Here is a 21,163-nt window from a genome sequence, read left to right on the forward strand (position 1 = left end):
AAATGGGCTACCCTGCCATTCTGCTTTCAAACTGCTTTGAACTCACTTCACTCCTGGCCACATTCATCACCATGTCTCATGTTGATAACAAGAGCCCCGGGAGTCTGACTCATCGTGAACAGCACTGAGTCCTAGCCACTTAGTGAGCTCTCATAAATACTCTTCAGGCAAATTAATGCCTGAGTCCCAGAGAAATCCGTAGGTGCCTTTTGCCTCCCCTCTCCCCAGCCTGGCTCATTCAGAACAAAACAAACAAAACAAAACAAAAACCAAAGTAGAGATGTTAAAAAAATTCCACCCCCCTGAACCCCTCAATTTAAGAAAACAATCAATACCATAATTTCTGAGGTAAAGATGAGGTAGGTTTGGCCATGAAAAACTCAAGGTTTGGTACTGACTATGAAGGAGGCCAAAGACCACAGCTTATGCTAATCAACATATTGGCTCCTTCTTGACTGTTGTTACTTTTTGGGGGGTGTCCTTTTACCATCCACTCTCACTACTGTGGCAACCTGGTCATTCAGTTGTCGAGTCTGTGGTCCTGTAAGGCCGGTTACCACCTGGGCTTCTTCCTTCCCTAGCTCCCTCCACCTACTTTGCAGCTTCAGTGTTGGTCACAAAGTCCAGAACACTCTTGCCTTGGGACTTTTGTCCCACCCTGCCCACCTTCCCGGGTTGTCCTTTGAGGAAGACCCATAGGCTCCCCTCTCCTCTGTTAGGTCTTCTCAGGAGGATTTCTGCCTATCCCTTGGATAGTCTGTGACCTTTGATGGGTTCGTTTCCCTTAACTCATGACTCATTCACGCTGTCTCATGTATGTATGTCTACATGTTTTCTGTGATATGTGTGTGTATGCATGTTCATGAATGTAGCTGGGTGAGGGGAGCCACGGATACCATCCACCCCAACAACTGACCACTTCCTTTGAGATGGGGTCTCTTACTGGTTTGGGGCTTGTCCAAGTAGGCGAGGCTAGCCCCATAGGTTCTCATCTCTGCCTTCACAGTTCTGGGGTTACAGGCATGGAGCACTTTCCCTAGGGATCAGATTCAGGCCCTCCTGCTAGCAAGGCAAAGTGCCTTATTGATTGATTGAACTTGTGTAAAGTGAAACTGGACTGATGTGTAGCCCGGCTCTGTCTTTGTGACCCACACTGAGTATAAAACAGTTTTGTCCACCGTTTTGGATTTAACACTTATCGGTTTCACCCACTAGCATGACAAGTCCTCAGTATCCTGAAATGTCACCACACAGTAGGTGTTGCTAATACACACATATGTTAGGCATCCACAGGGTGCTGCACACAGTGGGCACTCCATGGATACTTGGTGAGTGAATGAGTCCCCCAGAGCATCTGTGAGTGAGAAAAGGCTTAGGCCACAAACTCACCTCTGCTGCTTGTGGTCATTAGTTATGAGTTTAGTAACAGAAAGCAAATGGTTTGCTGTTTCTTCATACAACCACAGGGAAGAGATGCAGTAAAAGGGGATCATGGGGACAAACACAGTGAGGAGGAAAGAAAGAAAACACGGTGAGGAGGAGGCTGAGGAAGAGGAGGGCAAGGAAGAGCGGAGAGGAAGGAGAGATGGAGAATGCATATGCAAATTAATACATAAGAGACACATATGGGGACTAACACAGAGAGGGCTGCAAGGAATAGATCCTAGGGTTGGATTAGAACTGACCCTGTTCTGTTGCAATTGTCTGGGAGCCTTGGTAGACTGACCCCTCCTTCCCAATAAGTCTGTTTCTCATCTAGAGGATGGTATCAAAACCACAAAAAAAAAAAAAAAAAAAAAAAAAACCCAAAAAAACCCCACACCTTAATACAGGCTTTTGTTTTGTTTTTGTTGTTTTGTTTTCTGAGTCTGGCTTTGGCTGGCTTGCTTGCAGCTTACTGTGTAGAACAGACTGTTCTCAAATTCAGAGATCTACTTGCCTCTGGTTCCTGAGTACTAGGATTATAGGCATGACATGATCAGCACAAAGCTGGGTTTTTTAAACAGATTTTTACCATTTTATTTGTGTGTGTGTGTGTGTGTGTGTGTGTGTGTGTTTGTGTGTGTGTGTGTGTGTGTGTGTGTGTGTGTGTGTGTGTGTGGTCAGAGATCCCCCGGAGAGTTATAGACAATTGTAAGTCACATGATGTGGGTGACTGAGAATTGAACTCAGGTCCTCAGGAAGAGCACTGTGTGTTCTTACCCATTAAGCCATCTCTCCAGTCCCAAGAACAAGGCTGTTTTTGAATTACTAACACTGGGCAACAAGGAAGTATTGGATTGAGCCACCCAATGGAGGTCGAGGATTTCAGTTACTTGCTAAACTATCACTTTCCAACTAAAGTAACTGCAGGTGCCACTGTGAGAGTCAGTAAGTCTCAGAGAGCTACATAAAGTCTTTGAAACTTGGTACTGCCATGAAACCACAAGACTCACGTGACCCACTGCCATATGGCCTGTTGTAATAGCTGGCTGGTGATGCTCCATAATGGTTTTAGAAAAAACCTATCTATCCATCTACCTATCTACCTATCTACCTATCTACCTATCTACCTATCTACCTATCTACCTATCTACCTACCTACCTACCTACCTATCTATCTATCTATCTATCTATCTATCTATCTATCTATCTATCTATCTATCCATCCATCCATCCATTCATCTACCTATATATCTATCAATCATCTATCATCTATTTATCATTTATCTATCTACATACCTATCTATCTATCTATCTATCTATCTATCTATCTATCTATCTACCTACCTACCTACCTACCTACCTATCTAATATTATGTGTTCCCTTGGAGACCAGAAGAGGACATCAGATCCCTTAGAGCTATATGCAGTTGTGAGCTACCTAGTGTGGGTGCTGGGAACAGAATCCAGGTCCTCTGCAAGAGCAGTATGCACTTTTAATGTGTGAGCCATCTCTCTAGCCCTCTTTTGTCTTGTTCTGAGATAGTGTCATACTAAGTGACCAAGCATGATCTCAAGCTTTCAACCCTCCTATCTCAGGCTCCCCAGTGCCTACATAACAGCTCTGAGCCACCACATTCAACTCATAAACCTGCTTTACAAATATGAGAATTACAATATAATTGGTTCTGTCATTCATCTTGCTTTGTGTAAATACATGACTGTATATGCATGTGTATGCATGTATTTGTATGTGTGTGTGCATGTATATATATTATAAACATGCACTTATTAGATGTATGTGTATGCATGTGTACATGTGTGTGTACATGCATGTGTATATGTATGCATTGGAGTATAACATGCATGTATAGATGCATGTGTGTGTGTTTATATGTGTATGCATGTGTAAGACACAGTTTAACTTTGGGTATTGCACCACAGGTGCTGTCCACCTTTTTATTTTTAAGGCGGAGTCTCTCGCTGGCCTGGAACTTGATAGGGTAGTTTGTCAAATGCCAGGGGTCCTCCTGCCTCCACCTCCCCAGCTCTGGCATTACAGGAACAAGCTACCATATCTAGTGCTTTTTTTTTGTTTGTTTTTTGTTTTGGCATGGATTCTGTGGGTCAAACTCAAATCCCCATTCTTGTGTGGCAAGCATTTTCCCATGTGAGCCATCTCCCCATCCTAATTTCATTTTTTAAAAAGCCACTGTATAAATTAATTTAGCTGTGATCCGTCTTTGGGGAGGAGAATCCTCCAGATTCATGGAAAACTCACAGTGCAGCAGGGCTCAAGGCTTCAGTGTACCTGATTTTGGTGGTGGTGGGAGGCATCCTGATATGTCTCTCTGAGAGACGAAGCAGACAAACTGTGGGCAGCCACACAAGGCAACACTATGCTCCTATACAAAGAATAAGAACTCTGTCTTGCCACATAGAACATTCTAGAATATGATGTTAGAGGAGAGAGAGAAGGATGCATGGAAAAGTGTAGGGTGTGACATTAAGGTGCTAGGATGGACAATACAGATGAAAAGAATGAACGTGTGGGTGTGTGCAGTGTGTGTGTGTGCACATGTCACACGCTTGTGTGTGAGGCAGATCTTGACACTGGCTAGTCTGGGCAGCCAGCTTGTCTAGGAATCCCATCTCTGTTTCCTGAGCACAGCAGGTACAGGCAGGCTACCCCCTCCCCGCTTGGCATCCACATGAGGATTCACACCTGACCTTCGCCCATACGAGACAAGCACTTTATCTACTGGACCACCTCCCAGCCCGAGCAGTAGCTCTGGTTCTTCTCTTGCAGCCTGTCCTCTGGCTCTGTGGTCAGAAACAGTCAGAAGATGACACACACCCGCACCGAGCACACTCAGAACACCTCTCACCCATGCTCTCTGAACTACACAGCGCGAACCACGTCGAGAGCATCCGTGATGCAAAGGCAGGCACAGCATGATTTAGAGAACACGGGGAGCATCCGTGATGCAAAGGCAGGCACAGCATGATTTAGAGAACACGGGAGCTGTTCAAGTTCCACCCCATTTCACCTGGGACCGTGGTGTCAGGTGACCCAATGACCCATGGCTGCTGAGAGATGCTTAGCGACTAAAGCGGAAGGCAGGGCAGGCACCCTGGCTGGTGACGGGGTGCTTCCCAAGTGTACGCATTTCAGAGTGACTAAATCAAATACACTCAGTGCTTCTAGAATCTGGGTGTCTGTCATGTATTATAGAATGGGTGAGCCAGCCACTGTCTGTGACCACGACCTGGCTCCTCTCTCCCCGCTTCGGTTCACAGTTTTGTCCTGCCAGGTAACCACCTGTGTAGATATGTAGAAAGTCTGGCATGTGTGCCCAAGCTCCAGCTGTGTTCGTGCTGGTGGCTGCCTAATGGGGACACGTTAACACATAGGAAAGGATCTCACAGAAATGAATGGACTCAAGCTTAGACAACTTAGGGTTCCAATAACTTACCACGACCTAGAAACTGGACAGCAGCACCCTTATAGTCACCCCTTCCCCCATGGGTGCTATAGACTCCATATGTCACAGAAGGGCATGCCCAGGGCACGATGGTCCTACTTTTCTTTTTACCCATACTGAATTCAGGATCACACACTGAGACCAAATTTAACACACAGCTGAGGTACCAGTAGGAAGTACTGTCTATGTAGGAGCCTCTGGCATTTTCCAAGACCACCGGGTTTGACCCAGCTCGGGGATCCCCTCCCCACCACTGGGCATGCTCCAGCAGCACTTACATTGTAGAGGAGATCAGTCCATCCTTCCATGGTGATGCACTGGAAAACAGTGAGCACAGCAAACAGGATGTTGTCGAACTGAGTGATGCCGTTGTTGGGCCCTTCCCAGTACGGCTGACATTTGGTCCCGTTGGGGCAGGTGCGGGCAGGCTCCTCTGTCCCACACGGAGCTGGCGACTCACCCTGGATGTCGTCTAAGAAGGACAGAGGGGAGGGTAAGGGGAGAAGGGAAAACCAGCTGAGGATGGGAAACCATGGTTACTGGGATGAGATGACATCAGCATTTGGTGTTAGATCTCTCTCTCTCTCTCTCTCTCTCTCTCTCTCTCTCTCTCTCTCTCAAGATTTATTTATTTATTATATATATAAGTACACTGTAGCTGTCTTCAAACACAATAGAAAAAGGCATCAGATCCCATTACAGATGGTTGTGAGCTACCAAGTGGTTGCTGGGATTTGAACTCAGGACCTCTGGAAGAGCAGTCAGTGCTCTTAACCACTTAGCCATCTCTCCAGCCCAGTTCTAGATCTCTTAACCGTGTGCATCACCAGATCCTTCAACTCTCATTAGTTTTTGCCTGTTTTCCACCAGTTTAAACTCTTTCTTTGCCTTTCCTTTTCCAAGACAGGGTTTCTCTGTGTAGTCTTGGCTGTCTTAAAACTTGCTCTGTAGACCAGATTGGCCTTGAACTCAGAGATCCGCCTGCCTCTGCCTCCTGAGTGCTGGGATTAAAGGTGTGTGCCACCACCACCTTAGCCTCTGTCTTTTCTTAACCTGTTGAAACTGAGTCTTTCTCTTTAAGGTTACAAATTGTCCTTCAAGTGTAGCTTTGACTGCATCTCAGAAACAATGTCACAGTCACTCTTTACTGTTGTGAAAACCGTCCCTATGGTGGCTTGAGTAGCTGTGGTCCCTACAGAGTCATGTATTTGAATGCTTGGTCACTAGGGAGTGGCATTATTGAGATGTGTGCTCTCATTGGAAGAAGTGTGTCACCGAGGGTAGGCTTTGAGGTTTTAGAAGCTCAAGAACAGCGTAGCGTCTCTTTCTCTTCCTGCTGTCTATGATCCAGATGTAGAGCTCTGAGCTCCTTCTCCAGCACCATGTTTGCCTGGATGCTACCATGCTTCCTGCCATGATGATAATGGACTGAACATCTGAACTGTAAGCCAGCCCCAATTAAATATTTTCCTTTGTAAGAGTTGCTGAGCTCATGCTGTCTCTTCACAGCAATAGAACCTTAAGTAACACGACCCCCAGTTCCCATTATTATATCTCCTTTGACCAATAGGTAACTAAAAAATATTTCTCTGAGGGGGGAAAGAAAAACACTGAGAAAAAAAGGAAGACAGAGAGGTGACTTCCCACGCACCCATTACTGATCACAACATCAAGTGATCCTGGGCCAGCCTTGCTCACGTCCACCCCCTACACACTCAGACCACTTGCTAGAATATTGTAAGAACAAATTCCCAACACCAGATTGTGTCATCTACACGACTCTTGGTTTCCAAGCCTTCATAACTCTTTCTTCCCAGGCTTAGTTGGCAGCCATGTGATCCAGCAATCTATGCTGTATCTGTGCAGTCTTTAGAGACCGAGACGTGGTCTGTGGTCCACAGCATGGTCAGATCAGGCCACCGTAAGATGCATGTCATCCGGGTGTACTTGTAGGGCCCTGCTGAATGCTTTTCTTTATGACATGCATGGGGTACACACATGTTCCCACCCTTACCTGAGGGTGGGAGCAGAACCAAGTGTTCTCCCCAATAACAGGAGATAACTGTGATACACCAGGAATGCCAAGGGATCCTGCTTAACACTGAGAGCCAAGGCAGCCTGCAGGGGAGGAGCGGGCTGTGCAGGTCACATCCGTGACGGGGAGGCATGGAGCACCCACGGCTAACACCTGGCTTAATCCGGCCACAAACCCACTGTGTAGCTCTGACTCTTGGAAAACCTCCTCTCACAACACCCCCAGGACCAAGAAGGCTCGGGGTTCAGGGGAGAGGACATGTTTGAAAACAACAATGACAACAACAACAGCAGCAGCAGCAACAACAACAACAGCAGCAGCAGCAGCAACAACAACAATAACAACAGCAGCAGCAGCAGCAGCAGCAGCCAAGTGTCTAAAAGCTCCAGTTTCCGTTTCCTGTGTGCAGCTGGCTCTACGGAGCCCACTCCAACTGCACGCAGGGAAGGAAGACCGTGTGCAGCTCCCACTTGATGGATGGTGCATCCCGCCAACAGAAGGGTACACACTAGGGATAGTGAGTGGCTCACACCTGTCACCCCAGCACCCGGATCCAAAGATGACTGGTTTCAGGCTAGCCTGGGCTATACAGTGAGACAGAGACCAAACCAAATGAAAAATAAAGATAAAAGCACAACAAATTATAAACTAGACAAAGGCAACAAAAGGCTTTGCCTCTAGCTTAGAGGGCTAGACTGCTTGGACATAGTTCACATAGGAGAGTGGGATCTTTAAAGCTTAAGACTCAGGGCAGGAAGAAAAACTCTACAGAGGCTCTAATGGGAAGATCATTTATGTCTCCAGAACTTTCTCTACACCATTTCTAGCCCAAATCTGGCTCCTATGAAGCCCTCCATGCTCACCTGGCAATCCTGGGGTCCCCCCCCCCAATTTTCCTGTGAGTGGGAAGCACTCGGCCTCCTGCCTAGAAATATCTGCAAGCCAGGGCCTTGTTCATCTAGGATTCTGAAAACTCTTAGAAAACAGGAAGCATTCCACTTTGTCTTGGAGTCTGTGAATGTGTGGGATGGCTGTGGGTGACAGGAAGTGGGCTTCCCGTGCCTGTGGCTGGAAACCACCTATCTTTAGCAACATCTTCCAGAGGTGTGCTCGACCCCAGCCCCCTCAACTCTAGCCGTCCGCCAAGCACTCCCAGGGTTGATTCGAGAAACACAGCCATCCGGAGTCGGAGAAATTCAGCTATAAATATATTTTAAAATTAGCCTGCTGCCGGGGCGTCTGTATATATCTGTCTCTTACTCACACATTTTACAGTCTTAATCAGGAGCTCGTTGGATCGCCTCCCGATTCCAGGCTCCTGTCCTCCACGGTTCCACCTACACCTGTCCCCCCACAACCCCACTGGGACCCTAGCCAGGTGGGAAAACAAAACAAAAACACAAACACCCCAGGAAGCTCACACAGCCTAAGTCCCCGAGCCCTAAGTTTGGGTGTTTCTGCGTGTGGCTGACAGACACACGCTCTTTCTCTGTCTTCCGCCTGGGTGAGGCCAGGTGCAGAAATAGATCTGCCTCAATTAACACCTTCTTCATTGGAGAAAGAAATAATTAGGCCATTCCGTATTGAGAAAACTTCACAAGCCCAGGAAAGTAGAAGCGGGAGAAGGAAGAAATGAAGTCCATGGCCTTCTAGAACCTTCACGGCTGGGACCAGGAAGGGCATCATCTCTGTGGACTTGCTCGGGGTGGGTGGGTGTGGCTGGTACAAGGCTATTACTCTCCCTGGCTGTCTTTTCTGACAAGGTCCCGCACCCCTCTGCCCACGGTTCACGCTTTCTCTGGCTCTGGAAACCTAGAGTGCATGCTCTGCGGTAGGTGGTCCACGTACTGAAACACAGGCACTACCCTCCTGTTTGGGCATCAGGTGGTTCAATTCTGGAGAGTCTGGGATCGAACCGGGATGCATCCAGAAGGGCCCGCACCTCCAAATGCCTTCTGTACTACTGCTCAGACTTGAGCCCCAGCTGTACCTTCATGCTGATCTCTGTGGGACCCAAATCACTGCTCCCTCTGGACTCAGCCTCCCAAGGGTTAACAAAAGCATGATGGGGCACAGGGGCCCTGACTGCATGGGCAGGCAGCACCTGCTGGGTCCTGGGTTCTGACTGAGTGAGACAGGATTCTATCAGGCAGGGTTCCCACTGCCTGGGACATGACCTGTCAGGTGTTGGGTTCTGAGGGAGCAGGGCAGGATCATCCCTTGTTCATACTGTTACCTTGCCCTGCCCTCTGTGTCTGTGATCGAAGTGTACTTCCTGGTGTTTCCAGACACCACCGCGCGTTTCCCATGTTCACAGGAAAACCTGCCCAAGAGCATGCCCTGAGCCTGTCTTTCTGTCTCCCAGGGGTATCTCAGGGATCACTTTCGAATAAACCACTTGCTCCTGGGTTGCCTTCTAGGGGCCCCCAAGCCCAATGCTGTAGCTGCAATCGAGTTTTCAGAGGCGGTTGTGGCTGGCGTCTTTCCTGCAGGCAGTTTGGCTGTGCTGGGGATGTATCCAAGGCCTCACGCATGTTCAGCAAGACCTCAGCCCCCAGCTCTGCACACAGCTTTCTTTTTCTCTTTAGGTGTAGCACTGGCTGTCCCAGAAGTAGCCTGTAAACCTGGCTGGCCTCCACCTCAGAGATCTACCTGCTTCTTCTGCCCCCAGATTCTGGGATCACAGGCCTGTGTCACTATCCGTGGCTAACACACAGCTTTGCTTCTGTGGACTGTAAGCCGTCCCTTTGTTTCATGGTCGCAGCGCCCAGTCTCAGCTGCTCTGTGGTTGGGAGGACGGATGTCCTTCCCTCTCCTTTCTAGAGCTTTCCTCCCCAACCCCCACCCCAAGGAAAACCTCAAATACCACGGTGCAGACCTACCTGTCCCCTCTTCAAAGCAGGTGGTATGAAATTTTCCCATATAAAATTCTAACCCTATGATTGCAAAAATAAGGATTGCAAAAAACAGGAGGAGGCCGATCTGCAGCAGAGGGATCATCGCCTTCATGATTGACTTCAGGACGACTTGTAAACCTGGGGAGACAGAGAGAGGCCGGCCGGTGAGCAAGGACCCCGCCCAGTGCCTCCCTGGAGCCTGGCGTGGGGTTGGCAAAGAGGGAGGCGGTCACGGCACCCCAAGAAAGGCCTTTTTGGTTATAAAACTTTAAAAATATTTATTATCTACTTCCAGGAGTTTTAGGGCCCAAAGGGTAGCTGGCCAGGGCTTTCTAGCCATTTTCTGGGCTGCTCAGTAGCTTCCTTCCAAAAGGGGGCACTGTTTCCCTAAAGTGCCCCAAGCCAATAGGGGCCACTTTTTCCTTCATCCCGAATGTCCCTGAGGTTACCAGCAACCCTGCATAGGCCTGCAGCCAGCACCTCAACTCTCAAATCCAAGGAACTAGATTCCCAGAAACTCCTCAGCTTGTGGCCCTGACCCGTCCAGGCAGCTGGCTGGGAAGTGAGGCTCGGGGAGATCTGGTTCCTCTATGGGCTCAAGAGACAGCAACGTCAAGAGTTCACACTTGTGCGTGCCTGACGTAGCCTGCTGCTCCCTACCCACCACACAGGCTTCCCTGTTGTCAGGGACTCAATTGAGAGGGATGACACCGGGGTCAGGGCGTCCCTGGGGGCCATGGCGAGCTAGGTGTGGAAGATCGGGAAGCAGAGAACATCAGGTCGGGGCCCAGGCAAGCCCTTGTCCTTGCAGGCCCACCATCGGTGTCTTTACCTCACTAGGGCTTTACAGCCATGGGTCAGGAACAGTTTCAGGTAGTTTTTTGTTTTGTTTTTGTTTTGTTTTGTTTTTTGAGAGACGGGAAAGGGTTAAACTAGAAATACTTTAAAATTTCATCTTATGCAAAGAGTCCCATGATTCTAGACGGTTTGGTAATTTGGTTCATGGTTGTGTGTTGCGGAGGTCAGAGGACAGCTTTAGAATAGGTTTGCTTCTTTTCTGTGGGTCTTAGGGATCCAAGTCCCGTTATCCTCACGAGTGATTTACCAACTGAGCTATGTCCACCCACCACTGCCCTAAACTCAAGAGATGTCATAACAACTTCTTCCCTGACCTCCTTCCCTCCCTCTTTCTCTAGTTAGAAGCATGAGATTCTAACTTCCCTGTGAAGCAGGTTGAATCCCGACTGCAGTCTCTGTGCTGTGCACAGACCGTGCAGTACCCAGAGGTCAGGAGTGTCCGCAGACACCTGCGTCTGCTCAGTAAAGTGGATGCTGCCTGCACAGTCTGCACATACCTTCCCGTGGAACTTAAATAACCTTGGGATAACTTCTTTTCTTTTGAGACAGGTTTTCTCTTTCTAGCCCTGACTGTCCTGGAACTCTCTATGTAGACCAGACTGGCCTCAAGTTAAAAAAAAATCCACCTGCCTCTGCCTCTCTAGGGCTGGGATCAATGGTGTGAGTCACTACACCCAGCTTCTATATGACTTTTAATACCTAATACGATATTAATACTACATAAATAATTATTAGACTAGGCATGTGCTCTGTACAGACAGAGCTGTGCGCTCACGGACTCTTTCAGACACTGAATCTGTGTGTGGGGAGCCTATGGACACTGGGCAGGCTATGTAAGGGCTCTTCCTTGTGTTCTTCACAGGTAAGTGTTTTTTTGTTATTATTTTTATTATTATTTGGTTTTTGAGACGGGGTATCCTTGTGTAGCCTTGGCTGTCCTGGACCTAGCTCTGTAGATCAGGCTGGCCTCGAACTCGCAGAGACCCATCTGCCTTTGCCTGCTGAATGCTGGAACTAAAGACGTGCACCACCACTGCCCGGCTTTAATGACTTTTTTGTGTGCACTGGCGTTTGCCTGCAGGGTTGTCTGTGAGAGGGTGTCAGAACTCCCAAAACTGGAGTTACAGACAGTTGTGAGATGCTATTTGGATGCTGGGAACTGAACCCAGGTCCTCTAGAAGAGCAGCCAGTGCTCTTAACCACTGAGCTGACTCTCCAGCCCTCCACTTACATACATTTGTCTGTCTGTCTGTCTACCTATCTACCTATATCTACCTATCTACCTATCTCTGTCTGTCTATCTATCTATCTATCTATCTATCTATCTATCTATCTATCTATCTATCTATATCTACCTATCTACCTCTATCTATCTGCCTGTCTGTCTGTCCATCCATCCGTCTGTCTGTCTACCTATCTACCTATATCTACCTATCTCTATCTGTCTGTCTGTCTATCTATCTATCTATCTATCTATCTATCTATCTATCTATCGATCTACCTACCTACCTATCTACTTCTATCTATCTGCCTGTCTGTCTGTCCATCCATCCGTCTGTCTATCTATCTATCTATTGTGTGAGCCTATGTGTCACAGTGAGCCGTAAAGGTCATAGGAGGACTCACAGGAAGTGGGGCTCTCCGCGTGGGGCCCAGGAAGGGAGCTCAGGTGCGCAGGCACCTTTGCCTTCTCCTTGTTCCCTCCCTTCATCCTAGCAAATGTCAGGCTCACCCTATCCACCAGGGTGAGCAGCGCCATCGTGTTAGTACTGGCTTGTCACCTGCTCTTAATTTAATGGGACACAGGCGCCTGCTGGGCTCCCAGAACCTGGCTATGAGCTCCTTTTCCCTGTAAAATAAATGTGCTAGTAGTCACCTGGGAAATCTTTTCATTTTAATTTTAAACTTTCTTGTGGGGCTGAGGGGGAAGCCACAGCGAGGCAAATACTGAGAGACCTCTTTAGATCCGGATGGGAGAGGCTCAGATCAGCATGAGGCTAATACTGGGACACAATGACAGGGCAGCGGAGTGCTTATTTGTCCCCCCCCCACCCCCACCCCACCCCCGTGTGTGTGTGTGTGTGTGTGTGTGTGTGTGTGTGTGTGTGTGTGTAAGCTTGAGGTTGATGTCGGGTGTCTTCCTCAAATCTCACTAAACCTGATACTCATTGATTCAGCGAAACCGGCTGGCCATGAGCTCCAGGGAGCCTCTGTCTCCACTTCCCAGCACTAGAATTACGGACATCACCACACCCATCTTTTTTTTTTTTTTTTTTTTAGTTCTTTGCCACTAAACTCAGGGCCTCACGGTTGTGGAAAGTATTCTACGAACTGAACCATCCTTCAGCTGCCCAGAACAACTGCTTTCTGATTTCTATCAGGTGAGAACGTGGGCTAGAAATAGCCCTCTGGCGGCATCTGGTCTGGCTTGGAACACTGGGGACAGAATCCTGAGCCTGTGCTGCGGCCCTCCCCATGGTGTGAAGCCCAGACATCCCTGGAGAACAAGCAAGCAGGGAAGTGTGCATGGTCCCTGTGTTCAACCTACCCACCTGTCAAGAACTCCTCTGAACCTCACCCTTCTCATCTGTGCAATGGATATCCACCGACTGAGTACAGTGGCAAGATGAGAGCATTGGAGGCTCTCTGTGCAGTGTTCCATTCACAGGTACTAAAGGCACAGTCATTACCACAGGGCTACCTCCCAGGCATGCAGTTCTGCTTGCTAACTCTCACTTGGACCCTTCTTTCTCATGTGACCCTAATCCAACTATTCAGCCATCCCAAGCCTCTGTGCCTACTTCTAAAATGGAGACGTGGCATTGATTATATGATAGGTTCTGGGTGCTAAAGAAGACATGCGCAGAGCATGACGCCTGGGAGACTATAGGCGCTCAATAAAGGGGTGAGGCCTCTGACCTGCTTCCAGAGACCATGTAGACCTGGTTCCTGTGAACCCCTGACGGGGAGCATGCCCTGATGGGAATGGGGAGGGGTGGGGGCTAAGCAGAGTCTTCTAGAAGGACGGAGACTCACGCACTTGGGATTCCAGACACCAGCTTGAGTGGCCGCAGCACACGAACCGCCCTCAGTGTCCGTAGATCAAACTCCGTCCCGACAGTGGCCAAGATGCTACAGGAGAAAATGACAGTAAGACACAAAAGCTAGGGTCACCTCAGCTGGGGACTAGACAACACCAAGTCAGTTCTATCTCTCATTGAGTGACAGTGAAAATTCCTGTCTTTTGGAATGAGAGGTGGTTTATTACCCCCCTCTTTCTTTCCAAGTATGTGTGTGATGTTATGGTGCCTATATGTACCCACAGAGAGGGGACATACCTTTAGTCCCAAATGCTCATGGGCCAGCTAGCCTGGAGTACACAGACGGGCAGAGACAGCCAGTGACACCCTGTTCTCTTTTCTCTTCCTCCACCAAATGCTTGTCTTATATGTGATAAATATGCAAGTGTGCCTGTCCACACGTATATAATTTTTTGAGACACTACGTCACTGTGTAGCCTTGACTGGTCTGGAGCTAATTATGTAGACCAGGATGACCCAAACTCATAGAGATCTTCTTGCAGATTCTGCCTCCCAAGTGCTAGGGTGAAAAGCATAAACCACCCCACCCAGCAAATGTATATATATATATGTATATATATGTATATATAACAGTATGACAATGTAACATACTTATTATATAGCTCATGCTGTTTTTTTGTTTTGTTTTTTGTTTTTTTGGGGGGGGCTCTTTTTTTTCGGAGCTGGGGACCAAACCCAGGGCCTTGCGCTTCCTAGGCAAGCGCTCTACCACTGAGCTAAATCCCCAACCCTGCTCATGCTGTTTTGAGCTCATAGAAATCCTCCTGCCTCAGTATACACGTATGTACGTGCGCGTGCACGAGCGCGCGTGCACGCACACACACACTCTCTCTCTCTCTTCAAGAGACCATCTTATCACACAGCACAAGCTGGCCTGAGCCGTGCTGTTCTGATTTCACAACCTCCTGAACGCCGGGATTCCGACCATGCCTGGCTCACCCCAACTTTGCAGTTTTCTTTGGGCTCCTTCAGATTTCCTCTGACAAGCACCACTTTATTCCTGAGCCCGGCTTTCCTGTTTCTGTGCAGACAGAAGCTGTTGCCTGGCACGCACAGAGGAGTTAAGGGTCTGTGTGTGTTGAGGAAGCTGAGAGAACCCAGTAAACACATCAAATGTCAAAGTGATGTGTACTGAGGAGAAAAAAACGTGTGAGGGAGGCAAACCGGGAAAGACAGGGTTGGAAGGGAAATGGTGGCATTTATATCAGTACAGCTCCTTATCACATGGGGGCAGCATCCCAGGGTTCTTATCCAGATTGGGACAGAGTGTGGCTCAGGGGTAGAGTCCCTGCCTAGAATCCCGCAGTGAAGAACTGGAGTGTGGCTCAGTGTCTAAGTGTCTGTTTAACATCCACAAGGCCCTGACTTTCATCCCAAGTGGAGGGAGAAGAGAACAGACCAGCCATGGCGCAAAGTTCAGCCATTCTCTGTTATCTACAGTGCGTGCTTCCAGGATGACCTAGTGCCGTACTGAAACAACGGGTCCACATTCCTCCTGTGGACTGGGGTGCTATGTATGTCAACCTGCAGACAACCTCCTGTGGATTGTGTGTATGGGCGTGCATGTGCCACGGGCTGCTCGAGGAGGTTAGGGGACGACCTTCAGATGCTGACCCTTGCCTTTGCCCTTGTTAGACACAAGATCTCTCCCCTGCTATTGAACGAGGTATATTGAGATTAAAGGGATGCACTTGTACTTACACACACACACACACACACACACACACACACACACACGTCTTAAATTACATATATATATATATGTATATATATATATATGCCATACATATGTTTAAGACAAGTTTTTACTTTGTAGCCCATGTTGTTGGTCTTGGAAGGGGGACAGTTTTCCTGTCTCCCCTTAAGTGCTGTGTTAATAGGCAGGAACCTCCATTCCCAGCTACAAAACACTCTGCCTCTGGGCTAGAGCTCCAGCTCTAAAATATTAGCATTAATTATTGTTCTTTGTGGTACTGATGATGGGGTCCAAGACCACAGCCATGCAGAGTGAGCCCTGCCACTGGGATCCTCCTTTGACCCCTGGCCTCTCTGAGACAGGTTCTCACTTGTAATCCAAGCTGGCTTTAAACCTGTGATCATTCTGCCTCAGCCTCCCAGAGACCACAAGCACAGAACACTGTGTCCAACTGGAATTGCACTGTCTTAGGATCCCCATCTTGCCCCTCGCTTTCTCAGACCTTTCTCAGAGCAAAGCCCTGTGTCACTGCAGCCCCCCCCCAGTCTCTCTGCTGATTCTGCTCCAGCCCTCCCCCCCCATCACTATTCTTCAAAGACAAAAGGAGTTCAAGTCTACCCTTGAACTAAAACAAATACCAGGGTGGGGGCAGGGCCAGAGCCTGAGATAATCAGAACTGGGCATGGGCAGGGCTGGTGCTCGATAGGAAATCAGCCCAAGGATGGCCCACAGATCCAAGATCAAGGTCCTCTGTGGCTCCTGAATCAGGAGGCAGGAAACTGGAAAAGGGAGACCCCCAACAGTGGAGCACAGTGCCGAAGAGATCCAGGGCACAGTCAGACACTCTCAGACCTAGGCTTCAGGGCTGCCCCAAGTGTGCTCACCCTGAGACCTTGGCTTTAGCTGGCCCAGGCCTCAGGAGAGCCCAAGCACTGGCTTCTCTTCTGCCGAGCGTGATTCAGCTGGCTCCCAGGGGCTTGGAAGCACCCACTTCCCCAAGGGTGGTAGGAATCGGGAGTGCAACCTGGGGACTATCAGGATGTGCCTTGCCTGCCCGGTGGACAGCGGGAGTCACAGGAGGTTGTGGAGCAGAGGCAGGACATGATTAGGGCTGGCAAGAGGAAGACAAGCTTGACAGATTGGTGGTGATGAAGCCCGAGTGAGGAAGGAGCTGAGAGCAGCCGGCGTAATGAGGGCTAGAAGTAGGGCAGAGGCGGTGGGAGTACAAAGGAGGCCCTGGTTTATATATAGCTGCCATTAACGCTATGCATCAGGGAGCCTGCCTGGGCGCGCTGTATCCGGCCTGCATCTGAGGCTGCCAGCCACTCATGGCCCATTTTACAGAGGAGGATGCCAAGACCCAGCAGAAATCAGTATACCAAGATCTGAGTCACACTAAGAGGGAACCTGAATTCAGGACCTCAGGTGTGAACAGCTTCACTTGCCCACCCTGCAGAACCTGACCCTCAGGGGACTGCTTGGATGCGGAAGGGTCTCGCTGGAGAACAAAGGCACTCATTTGTTCGTTCAACAGAAACTTAGGTACCAGGCTTTTGGGGAGCGCCACAGTGAACAGCTGAGGGGAGAGCCTGGTGGGGAAGAGTTCCAACTTCTCCAGCATCCAACCAGGGAGTGAGAATTGTGTGGGAAAGGGAGAGACTAAGGTGATGCCAGGGTTTGGTGTGGGTCAAAGAGTTGGTACCAATGGAGGTAGGAAAATCTAGGAAGGAGGAGGCTCCCGGGGATATCAGGACTTGAGGGCGGGTGTGCTAAGCTGGAAATGTTTGAGTTAAAGGCCTTCCGGTGGTGCCAGGCACCACAGCTAGGCCTTTAACCCCAGCACTCAGGGGGCAGAGACAGGTGGATCTCTGTCAGTTCCAGGCCAGGCTGGTCTACATAGTGAGATCCTTCTTTTTTTAAAAAGACACACACACACACACTCACACTCACACACACACTCACACACACACTCACACACACACTCACACACTCACACACACTCACACACACACTCACACACTCACACACACACACTTAAAAAGCCTATGGCCTATGGGTTAGGCAGGAAATGGGAGGTGGGCCATCCTGAAGGAGAAAAAATTCTGGGTTAAAGCCAGGTGGGAGATGCATCCGGGAAGACATGACAAGACAGACGCATGGTACCTGTGCACAGGTAAACAACCAGTCATCTAGCAGAATGCAGGTTAACATAAATGGGTTATCGTTAAGTTGTGATTCTAGTTAGAGAAGAGCCTAGCTGTATGGCCAAAGTATTTGTAAATATATTTTGAGTCTGAGTCTTATTTCTGAGAGTATGGGGGCTGGGAGGAAGAACTGGGCCTAACTTTTACAGACTCAACACAAACACACACACACACACACACACACACACACACACACACACACACACACACACACACACACACAAAATATGTGTATGTGAGACTTCCAAGAAAATTCTCTACCAAAATCATGAGAGTTTGCTTGGCTCAGCTCTTGCTGTTTCTCACTGAGTTCTCCCCCCCAACCCACCAAAGACAATTTTCTTCTCTTTCAGGTGTCAGGAACACTGTGACTTCCTGGCCTCTCTTCTTCCTCACCTCGCCGCATTCAAACCATGGTCCAAACTGAGACCTGTATGCCCGGAGCAGTACCCCTCTTCCTCTCTGAGAGGACAGACAATTCTCTGGCAGTGTCCTGTAGCATCTCGTGCTCCCTAAATATTTTGTGGGTACGTGGTACATTATGACAAGGGATAGGGCTATAGGCTCCCGAGGGCCCCTGAGCAGACAGAAATAGTGGAAAGGGGACACCTGAAGAAGAAACACTAAGTAAAAGCAGGTATGTGGTGAGGGCTGGCCATCTCAGCCCTCTGGAGAATGCCGCAGGAAGAGCACAGGACAGTCAAGGCCCAAAGAGGATGAGGATACAGAAGTCCACGTGGAAGACAGTGGCATCCTGAGGGAAGGGCAAAGGTCTCTGAGAAGGAGGTCACTGGCATTCGGCAGCACCAGCAGGACACAGAAGACAGAGGGAAGCCACCCACAACACCAGTGAGAAGAGAGAGCTCTCAGGCCAGACTAGAGTACTGGATTTATTTAAGATTTGTTTTATTTTCAATCAATCGTGTGTATGTGTGTTTAGTTGTATATAGGCATGTGAGTGTAGTTGCCTGTGGCGTCCAGCAGAGGGCACTGGCTATCCACAAGCTGGAATTACAGGCAGTTGTGAGCTTTCCAATGTGGGGTGCTGAGTCCTCTGTAGGAGCAGCCAGTGTCCTTGATAGCTAAGCCACTTCCCCAGTCCCTGGGTACATGTATTAACACATCTCGGGAGGATACCGATGGCACGCCCCTTGGTTTCCAGGAGCTGAGCTGCCCACAGGTAACCACATAAAGCTGCATTTTACTATGGGATTTCGAAAGCACCCGTTACTTATGGAGACAGAGTGGCTCAGACTGACTCTGTCCCTCCAAATGCTGGGTTAATAGCTTCCCTATAGCTTTAAAGTGTGCATCTGAAATGACTGAAATTAAGCAAAGAAACAACAACCAAAAAAAGCAGCTATAGTGGTCACATGTGGAGCGCACATAGCCACCCACGGGCACACAGAGCATTCCCTTCACCATGCAAAATTACAGTGGACAGTGATGGCCCTGCATGGCCACTCTGGAAGGACTGGGATTCCTGTCAGGACCTAAAGTTATGTTTGACAAACATGAGGTACTCGAGAAATGTTTGTTGAATGCGTGAATGGTGGTGAGGGAAAGGTTCACAACTGTGGAGATAACATGCTCCTCTAGGAGAGACAGGAGGCTACGAAGTTTAAAGCAAAGGCTCATAGGCTACACGAACCACTCAAGCCACTTCCCACCCTCCCTTGGTGACAGAGTGTGCCTCCTGGCAAAGTCCGAGAAAATGATCAGCACTGGACTTTTTCCCCTCTGAATGCCTTGCTATGGGTGTGCTGGTCACATGACCTAGTCACATGATAACAGAGCCCAACTAGGTTTGCTGGGTACTTATGGGAGAGAGTTTCTCCTGGAGAAGAGTCAATGACAGGAAACATCCCCCTCTCTTCCTGTCTGTGGCTGATGGCTCTGTGTGTGTCTAGATATGATGACTGGAAGACATCTTGGAACTGTTGCTGGCCATAGGGAGACTGAACGATTAAGAAGCTGGAAAGACTCCATAGGGTGTGGCCGCACTGCAGATCTGATCCTACAATCAAGCGGCCTCCGAACTTTCTGTAATGACGGTTTCAAAGGGTCCAGATCCAAATTGTTCTGATCACACGTTGTGTAGCCTTGGCCACCATCTCATGTTTCTGAGCCTCAGTTTCCTCCGTAAACTGGAGACGGTAACTCCTTCCTTTATAGGTGGAGAGTTTCTGGCATGTGTGTGAGCCTCTGGAATGCTGGCTGCTGCTGCCTTATGCTCACCTCTTGATGCTATTTGCAGCCAAATTCTTTCGGGATCGGCTTCCCCTGGGTTGTGGCTGTGCGGAGGAGCATCACTGTTCTCTGCTGGTTGGAAGTGGGAAGTAAGCACGGACTTCCTTCTTCTTCCACTCCCCTCCCCCACATGTGGTGCATGCAGGTGGAGGCCAGAGGTTGATCCCACTGTCCGTCTCTCTTCTACCTTGCTCATGCCATCAGACTGGGAGCTGGTGCACCTGCATTTGCACGAGTTCTAGGGATCTGAACTCATGACCTGGGGTTTGTGCGCCGTGTTCCAGTCCCCTATCAGTAAGTAGTAACAGGGGCCGTAATTACCATGCCCTTGTGAATGAGGAGAGAAGCATGTGGCAAAGCCTTGGGGTTGGAGCCTGGAGTGATCAGTGAGGTTGACGGCTGAAGAGGCAGTGGATGTGGAAAGCTGTGGAGATCATGGGAGCTGCTGTGACTCCCTACCCCAGCTTAGGTGAGACCCCTGCTTTTAAGACTCACAGTCTCGGTACTCATGGTCCCAGGTGAAGCCCGGGAGCATGGCTGTCCCTCAGTAATCTGGCCAGTGTGGGGTTGTACAAATCTACCTTCTGCTCTACACAGGACCCAAGAAACACGTCTGCTGGAGCCTAGTCCTCCTGGGAGAAGGGGTTAAGCCAGGAAGAAATCAGAGCTCAATGGTGTCGCAGGCCTTTAATACCAGCATATGGGAAGTTGAGGCTGGCAGATCTGTGAGTTGTAGGTCAGCCATTGTGAGACCATGTCAAAAGAAGGAGTTCAGGTGAAGGGGTGTCTCCACCCTCTGCCCTGTAAGGACGAAGCCAGCAAGTGTCACCTTGGGCATGGGGAGGCAACTGGCCTTGGCCTTGGGTTTCTGATCCTTCAGTGCTGAACTTTCCTGATGTTGCCACCCTCAGGTAGCAGTTTTTAGTACTGAGGTGGACAGAGATGCCTCGCCTTTTCCCGTCTCTGGAAAACTGTCTTGAAAATCTTTTTTAGAACCTTCAGAGTTAACTAATGAGGCAAACAGAGCTGCTTCACCTTGGCCTTGAGCGGGGCACCTCTCTAGGTCATCCATTCAAATGTCAGTTGCATTTCAGCTCCTAGCTAAGATTTTGCAGTATTGGTCTGTGCTGTATTGGGAAGATGGAATCCAGGGTCCCGTCACGCACGCCATGCTCACGGTTCCTCACTGGTGACTTTAGGCTGGCCCTCTGCTTC

The 21,163-nt window shown here is 49.2% G+C and overlaps 1 protein-coding gene and 1 long non-coding RNA gene across 12 annotated transcripts in view; one reads left to right on the forward strand and one right to left on the reverse strand.

Annotated features, from left to right (window-relative positions):
- Positions 1–21,163, reverse strand: part of Cacna1a (calcium voltage-gated channel subunit alpha1 A) — a 297,093-nt gene that overhangs the window by 113,503 nt on the left and 162,427 nt on the right. For all 11 annotated transcript variants that reach the window (NM_012918.6, XM_087593877.1, XM_087593876.1 and 8 more), the window contains 3 exon segments: positions 5,186–5,379; positions 9,825–9,977; positions 13,738–13,829. In NM_012918.6, the coding sequence (NP_037050.3) occupies positions 5,186–5,379; positions 9,825–9,977; positions 13,738–13,829 (439 nt within the window).
- Positions 1–21,163, forward strand: part of LOC134483326 (uncharacterized) — a 72,293-nt gene that overhangs the window by 34,479 nt on the left and 16,651 nt on the right. Inside the window, exons 2-4 of the long non-coding RNA XR_015644020.1 lie at positions 12,978–13,078; positions 18,052–18,225; positions 19,609–19,854. This is a non-coding gene — a long non-coding RNA (uncharacterized LOC134483326). The remainder of the gene's footprint in view (positions 1–12,977; positions 13,079–18,051; positions 18,226–19,608; positions 19,855–21,163) is intronic.

This window comes from Rattus norvegicus, chromosome 19 (assembly GCF_021556685.1).
Source record: "Rattus norvegicus strain SHRSP/BbbUtx chromosome 19, alternate assembly SHRSP_T2T, whole genome shotgun sequence".
Classification (NCBI taxonomy): domain Eukaryota; kingdom Metazoa; phylum Chordata; class Mammalia; order Rodentia; family Muridae; genus Rattus; species Rattus norvegicus.